At 38.3% G+C, this 8,675-nt stretch overlaps 1 protein-coding gene across 1 annotated transcript; it reads right to left on the reverse strand.

The window, feature by feature from the left end:
• Window positions 1-4,073: 4,073 nt before the first annotated feature.
• Window positions 4,074-8,055, reverse strand: LOC108951894 (S-linalool synthase-like). The gene is made up of 11 exons (XM_065166682.1): window positions 7,488-8,055; window positions 7,143-7,366; window positions 6,929-7,052; window positions 6,457-6,572; window positions 6,135-6,364; window positions 5,770-5,885; window positions 5,598-5,690; window positions 5,288-5,503; window positions 5,085-5,214; window positions 4,763-5,005; window positions 4,074-4,673 (listed from the first exon to the last, which is right to left on the reverse strand). Exons 1-11 carry the CDS (start codon window positions 7,982-7,984, stop codon window positions 4,098-4,100), a joined length of 2,565 nt encoding a protein of 854 aa, XP_065022754.1. The 5' UTR covers window positions 7,985-8,055; the 3' UTR covers window positions 4,074-4,097.
• Window positions 8,056-8,675: the final 620 nt, after the last annotated feature.

The raw sequence follows: 8,675 nt of genomic DNA on the forward strand, positions 1-8,675 counted from the left end.
GAGAAATCAAGATCATGATTTCGATAAAAACCATTAAATTCAAATCATCATAATCATCAAAATCTCAACATTACTTTCAAGAGATTCAAAATGACATAAATAATTTTATTGGTCTCTTAGTGAAAAATCGATAAGATAGAGAAAAAGGAAATTTTTCAAGAAAAATGCTTTCCTCCTTTTTGTTTCAACTCATTGATTGATTTCATACATGCTTGTTCTTTTCTTTTATGTCAAATCCATGCATCATTCAGTAACGCCAAAAAGGATCTTTCAAAAATTACAAAATCACAAAAATCATCATGCATAATTTTGAAAATCTCATGTATAAAATAAAATCATCAATCATGATATCAAAACATCATTATGCATCATTAAATCATCAAGCATGATTTCATAATTTCAATCAAAATCATTTTATTTATTTATCATAAAACATACATTTTTCATGATTATTTTTAAAATCACTAGCATGATAAACATAATTCCTGATTTTTTGTATTTTCATAACATTATTAAACATGTAATTTTTATGAAAAAATATTTTCTAAAAAAAGAAAATATATCATGAAAAGCATTATATAATTTCAAAGTAAATTAGGGGGATTTTGATTACCTCATCATTGAAAACGGTTAAGGCATAGTTTGCCACCTCACCTTTGTTGATTTTCTTCTCATCTTCGAAGGAGCTCGATTCATCCCACGTTTTGTTCTTTTTCTTACGTTCAAAGCAAGTAGTTACGTTCTTTTTGTTCTTTAATTTTTATTTTATGAACCTTTTAGATTTCATTTATAGTTCAAGTTCATCATCACTTGAGCTTATACTAGAGTGGTCTTCAAATATTCTATGTCCCAAATCATTTTTGTTCTTTGGAAGGTGGTTTTGTTCATCACGTTCATCATGTGCATTGTGCACCATTTCATATGTCATTAATGTACTGATAAGTTCTTCAAGTGGAAAAATATTTAAATCTTTTATTTCTTGTAAAGCTGTTACTTTTGAATCCCAAGTTTTAGAGAGTGATCTTAAGATCTTGTTAACGAGTTCAAAGTTCAAAAAACTTTTATCAAATGCTTTTAAACTATTGACGACATCCGTAAAATAGGTGTACATGTCTCCAATTATATCTCTTGGTTCTATACAAAATATCTCAAAATCGTGCATCAAAAAATTTACTTTAGAATCTTTTACACTACTTGTGCCTTCATATGTGATTTCAAGAGTGTACCAAATATCGAAAGTTGTTTCGTACAAAGAAACCCAATTAAATTCATTTTTGTCGAAGGCGTAAAATAGAGCATTCATAGCTCTAGCATTTAAAGAAAATGTCTTCTTCTCCAAATCATTATAATATTTAATTGGAAGAGAAAACCTTTTAAAATTAGATTTAATAACGTGTCATAAATTCAAATCCAACGAAAGTAAGAAAACTCTCATTCCAGTTTTCCAATAAGTGTAGTCTGTCCCATTGAAAAAGGGAGGATGAATGAGAGATTGACCCTCTTGGTTGTCGAAAAGAGCCATTTCAATTTGGGTGTTAAACCAAATATGAAAAATGAGACTCTAATACCAATTGTTATGATCAGGAGCACTAAGAGGAGGGGGGGGGGGGGTGGTGATGAATTAGTGCAGTAGATAAAATCACATCGTTTTCAAAACTTTCGTACGATAAAACTGTTTCCGACGTAAAATCATTTTTGGCAACATAATTTAAAAGCGAGTTCATAAAAGTATTGAAGGCAGTAAGCTATTAAAGAGGTTTGCAGTAAGGTAATAGCAAGAATAAATGCAAACCAGAGAAGACGGCTGTTTATAGTGGTTCGGTCAATCGTGACCTACATCCACTCCTTCGATTCCTCTTCCGTCGAGGCCACCGGCATCCACTAGAGGCCTTCCTTCAATAGGCGAAGGCCAACCACCCTTTTACAACTTAATTCTCCTTTAATTGGGTTTAGGAAATAACCCTTACACCACACTCACTCCTCTCTCAATCTATTCTAACACTTAGAACTATGAGAGGAGCTCACACAAGATTGCAGCAGCGTTTCTATACTTTTTTACTCTCAATACTTGTGTGCTTTAACCAGGGATGAGAGGGGTATTTATAGGCTTCAAGTTGATTCAAACTTGGAGCCTAAAATATCTCATCCCGAGTTCTCCGAGCATAAGCGGTACCACCGCCCAGTGTCAGTTTGGCTGACACTGTCCTAAGCGGTACCACCGCTTGGGAGGTTGTGCTGGGCGGTACCACCGCCTGACATAGTTTCGAATACTGTGCCACGACGGTAAGTCTTCTTGGGTTACTGTTTAGGCCTCTTATAGGGCCCAACATAGTTCTTACATGGGCCTAGCTAGCTCCTAATTGGGTTAGCCCAAATCCAAGCCCAATTAAGTGCTAGCTACGAAATCCTAAGATATTTTCTAAGCTAAACTAAGTCTGTAAGTCTATTCTTCTAGCGAGCTTCCGACAATCTTTCGGTGAACCTCCGACGAGCTCTCGGCAATGTTCTAGCGGACTCCTGGTAAGCTCCTAGACTTGCGACAATCCACTTGGTGAGTTCCGACGAGCTTCTCTAGCAAGCTCTGTGACTTCTCGGCTGGTTCCTGCAGAACTTTCGACGAACGTCCGTACTTCCGACGAAATCTCGAACTCCCAATGTGATACCAATCTTGACTTTGGGACTTCATTTTGCTTCATGTCTTGCTATCATAGTTAATCCTGCACATGTAAAACAAACTTCGATCTAGACAATAAATCCTAAAAATCTAATCAAGTTATCCGGCATGTCATTGGTCCCTCGATGCTTCGTCCAATTCTTCGGCGCATCGTCCTCTCTTACGGCCTATTGCCCAATCGGTCAGTTGACTCCACAACTCCAATATCTTTGGCACAATACCCGTTCTTCTTGGCCTGATGCCCGAATCCACAGCCCGAAGCCTTCTGTCGATACGTCGATCGATCCACCGGTGCGATATCCAATCTTCTGACATGTTCCTCCGGCCCAACACGATTTTCCTGCTTTAATTATCTCGTCCTGATCGAAGTATCTTGCGTCACTAAAAATATAGATTAAAACATAAACACATATCGATTGGTTTCATCATCAAAATATGAGATTCAACAAATATATAATTGGAGGAGATTATTGATAAATCTAAAATTCTAATAGTTGTTTTTACACTTAGTTATTCTCAAAAGCAATGGAGGCAAATAGCATGATATTCGATCTCCAAATGAGATCGAGTAATAGTTTTTTATTTCTTTGGACTCTAACTAATTGGGTTAGCTCGAAGAAAAATTGATAGGAATTGAAGCACCACCTCAACATTACGAGTCCTAAGGGAATATGGAAAGTATTAGATTAACAAATCGGAGATATATGGGCCTAAATGCATATGGAGTGCCCATCCTATATTTTTTTTATTAAATTATAGTATGATTTAGGCATAAGATATATTTATATTGGACTTTGGGCTTGATATAGGTTATCAAAGGAGATGTTATGCGTACATCCTAAAATACACATGATAAGGGATTTTAGAGTAAACATGTCTATTAAATCTCAAACCCCTCTATTCTAGAATGGGGGATATATGACATGGTGAATTTTTGCCTTATATTTTCTTTTATAGTACTTTGAACCAAAGGATAAGGGCTTATAGAGAAACTTGAGATATATATACCTCCATAGCATAAATTATAATATATGCACATTTAGCTTAAAACTTGTTTACGTTAGACAGCCTGCTTCATCATTTCTTGGCTCATAGTTTCAGTAGGCATCAAGTGTTCTACCTCAAAGTGTCCCGGCTAATTTACTTCAATAGGTTCTCTCTGTTCTAAGTATCTAAGTTTAGTCCATGGATCTCGCTACAAGGCCACTTTTTCTCCCCTTTAATACATTGATTTACTTGCATGCTTGAAATCTAATTTCTTATTAGATTGAAAAGACATATAGATATAGAGAAGGGAAACATTGATTTACTTGCATCTTTATTACATATTTGAAATCTGTCCAAAATCCAAGGAACTCTTAAACTAATACATAAAAGAAACTAATTATGAAGTTGCTGCCAAACTGCGAAACATAAGAACCTCCTATATCTTAGACAAGACCCTTGAGTTGATGCAAGGGACCATCAAAGCAATAGTAGAAGATCTTCTCCTTGAGATACTCCATGTCTTAGAAGACCATCGTCGATTGATGTTCATTGTCTGCATTCTTGAATTTTGTGGTATAGTGCCGTGTTTTCTCTCAGATCGATTGCCGGACTTTATCAACAAGTCATCACCAGTATACTTCTTCCTTGGATGACTCCATCTCTCCTTCATTGGTTTAAGTAAAGTTTCTTCTCTCGACGAAAATGTTCTCCGAGAATCCAACACTAACGGGTTGTAGAAAGCATCGCTGATACTTTGGACTAATGCAGTAGGCGAGTCAAATGCATTAGTTGTATCGAAGAGCATTCGGAATGACTTGAAAGTACCTAAATGGAGCTCCTTCCATTCGTTAGGAAAACCAGCGTACGTATCATCCATATAAATCTCAAGGAACTCTCTTTCCTTTCTCTCAATTATTTTGCTAATGTGCTCAATTGAGTCTTCGTTAGTAGCCCCTTGGATCTCTTTGACATACAGGAGCACCATATTGAACTTACCACCACGTATTTCTTTCTGGAAGAGATTATTACGTATAAGTAAACAACATATAAAAATGGATGGAAATGAAATATAGAGAGATACATAAAGCGAATGTTGCAAACCTGGTGACTGTGGAGGTCATTCAACAAGCGCGAGGTGATCATTGTCAACTTGGTAATGGTACTATACCGAGAGGTTAGTATGTGCTTTGGAACTTGGGGAATCACCAAGAAGCATGCCGGAAGAGTCATGACTTGTATGGCTATAGAGATCGCGGCAACCTCAAGATACTCGGTGATCGTAGGTGCGTGTCTTTTCCTACTCCAATCGGATTCCTTTAACCACGACTCAAATGTCTCTCGCCACTTCAAAGACAATAAATTTTGTTAGTGGTTGAGCTAACACACAGTTAATCGCCAGATAGACAAATGAGACAACCCTTACCATATCTTGAAGAAGGCTTTTTGCATCATAACCGTGTTGACTGAGAGCTTTGAAGGAAATATCACGAACAAGGTTATCAAGGGCATCAAAAATAACTTTGCAATGGCCGGATAAGCCTTCTCCTTCCCACCTGTTATAACTAACAAGTTAGATGACTAGAAATCTTGAACGGTAAACTCTCTTTTGTAACGTTGGATTGATACCTTTGAACTGCTTTAGTAAGGCTCTCCAATTCGTCCTCTGAACCTTTCTCATCAAAGAAGTCATCGATCACTGTAACTAAAATTGCACATCGTGCAACTACTTTGCGTAGATCAGATTGCAAAGGAAGAGTAACTGCAGTAGCAGTTAGAAAGTAACAGTACGTTGTTTTCTCCCGACCGAAGCCCATGCTGGAAAGTCCACTGTCTTTTGACCACCTAAGTATTTTAATTGATCCCAAATATGAACAAAATTAGAGATGCCGTGCATGCAATCTTCGAGAATTCAGTAGTAGTAGTTTTGATGCATTACTTCTTTAACTCCTCGAGTTCAGATTCGTAGAGCATTTGACGGTTCGTGAAAAGTTCAGCAGCAAGTTGAATGGCAAATTTGGAATCCAGGAGGCTGCGCTTGTACGTGCATTCACATGTTAACAGCGTTGTTGAGTGCAAGAATAAGAAGAAGAAAACTACTTATGCAAAACCTGCATGAAGAAGTCTTCCCCGTCTGTAAGTTATATCCATTACTTCTTTCCAGGTACATTCGATGCTCGAGGTGGTCCATTCGAGATAGCCATGGAAGTCCCAACTCATGTTCAATCTGTGCAGCCATATATGAAACTTTATGGTTCCTTAAATTTTATTCCAATAAAATTTATGCTATCATTAAACTTTGCTCTATGGATTAACATACAGTAAAATTAAATATATCAAATATATTCCAATAAAATTTTTCACTGAGATTATTAAATTCAACATATAGATTCTGAATTAGAACATGCAATTTCTAGTATGCAACAAACATTTAGCTTCTCAAAAAGTCCACCGCAAGTGCCATAGGCTCTTTTACCTGTTTTTGGAGGTCAGTCATAATTGCAGGATTATTCCTGGTATCTGATCCACACAAACTTTTCTGAAGTATCTTTTCAGAGAAAAGTTTGGCATTATGAAGCTCAACTTCCCTAGGAAACATAAAGTGTGCTGCCCTGTAAACACCAGTCATGGCCACCAAGAATTGAGTGTAATTTTCTTCGATATGTATCAGCATCTCTTCATCGTCCATAAACCAACAAAACTTTCCTACACAAGTTAATAATTTCTTTAGAGATGATTCACCGGGGAATAATAGTTCAAATGTTCACAAATTTCAACTAAATTTGGATAAATCTTACGGGGAGATACGTCATATCCATGCATCCTCAGAAGTTTAAAGGCTAAAGAGTCTTTCTGTATCTGTAGAGGTAAATCGTATATGTTGCACGATTGTAGATCTTGAATAACCCAGTCACTGCATTAGATGCCAAGCTACGGTTGTTAGTGTTTCGTTTGTCGAGATAGATACAAGGAAAGCTTTTAGTTCTATTCCCGACAAATGATTTTTGTACATTCGAAACCGTACATAAACTCAGTCTTATGAGGAGGAGGGTGCTGCAGGGTGCAATCACGTAAATCATAGTTTCACTCTTGAAATAAAATTTCTATCTATTTTCGAGGGAAGAAGAACATGTAGTGTTAGGATGAGACACGAGGAGGATTTGAGCGTTGGTGACCATCTCCGACTTCACGTATATGCATGCAGCTGACTTCCATGACCTATGCGATGATTGCCTCACACGCAAAATAACCCTCGCAAATAGTTCATACCTGTAAATTTGGTCCATAAGGTCATGTGTTTCATTTGCGAAATGCTCTCCACAACCTAATTGTCTCAAATGGTCCACGAGACATAGCTTTATCAGATCTTGGTCCACAGGAAACATGGCTGGAACTGCTCCAGATAAACACAGAAACTCTTAGAGATGTATATCTGGGCCTACCTAATATAGTTAGCTCGTGATTTACGACAATGAAATCTCACCAAAATTGCCAAATCTTCTAATGACGCCATGCAGGTACTCCCTGAAACCTGCATCTCCTGTGATCATGAAAGCACAAGCAGTTGCTGAGGGGGAATGAAACAATGAGCCATCTTCCATCTGATGATGAAGAATCAGTTCATGCTTTGGCCTGTAACTTGCAGGTAGGGCCTCAAGGAAAAACAAGCTCGGTGGATGGTACCCTTGGACACAGCTGGACTGTTCCCTGCGTGTACAGTCAACACCCCATGAGCCTATCTGAAATCCAGTCCTGAGGTGGACAGTCACAAGAGCAAGCTTTACGTGAAAGAGGAAAGACACAACATAAGATGCAAACAGGTTCTTACATTTCCAGAATGGTGTTTCTTTTGTTGAAGACATCGTCCACCGCTTTGATGCAGCCCTCGGCTGGAAGCACGTCCAAACCCTTGGCATGTGCCAGCTCGAGCATCCCGGGGAATACAATCAAGAACCACCGTGGGAAGCCACCATGATGTTCCGTCAGCAGTTTCTCCATGTTCTCGTTAAGAAATCGCAATCCTTGCTCAACGTTTGCATTCCCAACCTTCCACGTCTTGAGAGCAACAAGGCAAGCGATGGTGGCAGTGAGGGAATCCATGGCGTGTCGGCACTCTCCCCAGAAGCCGTCCTCCCTCTGGTTGCGGAGGATCCAGTTCAAGCACTTTGGAAACATAGGGCGAGAAGGGCGGTGAGGACAAGGAATCATGGCCACCCATGCCGTCTCGTAGGCGGACGGGGGAAGGAAGGAGTACATATCAGCAGATGGAGAGAACACCTCCTCCTTAATCATTTCAACGAGGAATGACTCTGATGAACCTTCCATCCCCCAGTCGAGACTAATTGGTAATGGCTTGAGTGGGGGGCTGATGTTTTGGGATGTTTAGCTGAGTGGGAGATTCCATTTATAGAAGCAGGAACTTAGAACTCAAAATATTAAGATTTATGGATCAACTCAGTTGTAATTTATGATTGGCCATCCATCAAATTGTGTCGTTTTTAGTCAAACCAACAAGTTCTGAAAGCATGTGCGGCTGCAGAAGTTGAGATGCCTGAAACGCTCATGCGTGCTTTTGGGGTCCCTAAAATGTGCGGATACTGCTTCCTTTATTAATATCGTTTTCTGTGGGTGACTTGTGAGGTGTGTGAAACACGAGAAATGGGTCCCCATTCAAACAAGGAACGGATTACTTCACAGAAATCCGTCCCAATCTCCCTTTCAATGAATCATCAATAAATAAAATTAAAATTAAAAGAAATTGATGAAATTAGGTGAATGATTGGGGATGGATGGTTAAGAACCGACCATTAATTTATAATTTATTTAGTTTAGAATTTTTTATCTAAATTTTTATGCCTGATTTTTGTGTTTCTATGGGCTACTACAGACGTGATGTATCACATCATATGGCTGATGTTGAGGAGTTACATCAACAACCATTCCATCACACCTAACTGATTGATGAGCAACATCACAACATGAAGACTATCATATTAGAGAAAAATTACGTAAAAAA

Source organism: Musa acuminata, chromosome BXJ3-9 (genome assembly GCF_036884655.1).
Source record: "Musa acuminata AAA Group cultivar baxijiao chromosome BXJ3-9, Cavendish_Baxijiao_AAA, whole genome shotgun sequence".
Classification (NCBI taxonomy): domain Eukaryota; kingdom Viridiplantae; phylum Streptophyta; class Magnoliopsida; order Zingiberales; family Musaceae; genus Musa; species Musa acuminata.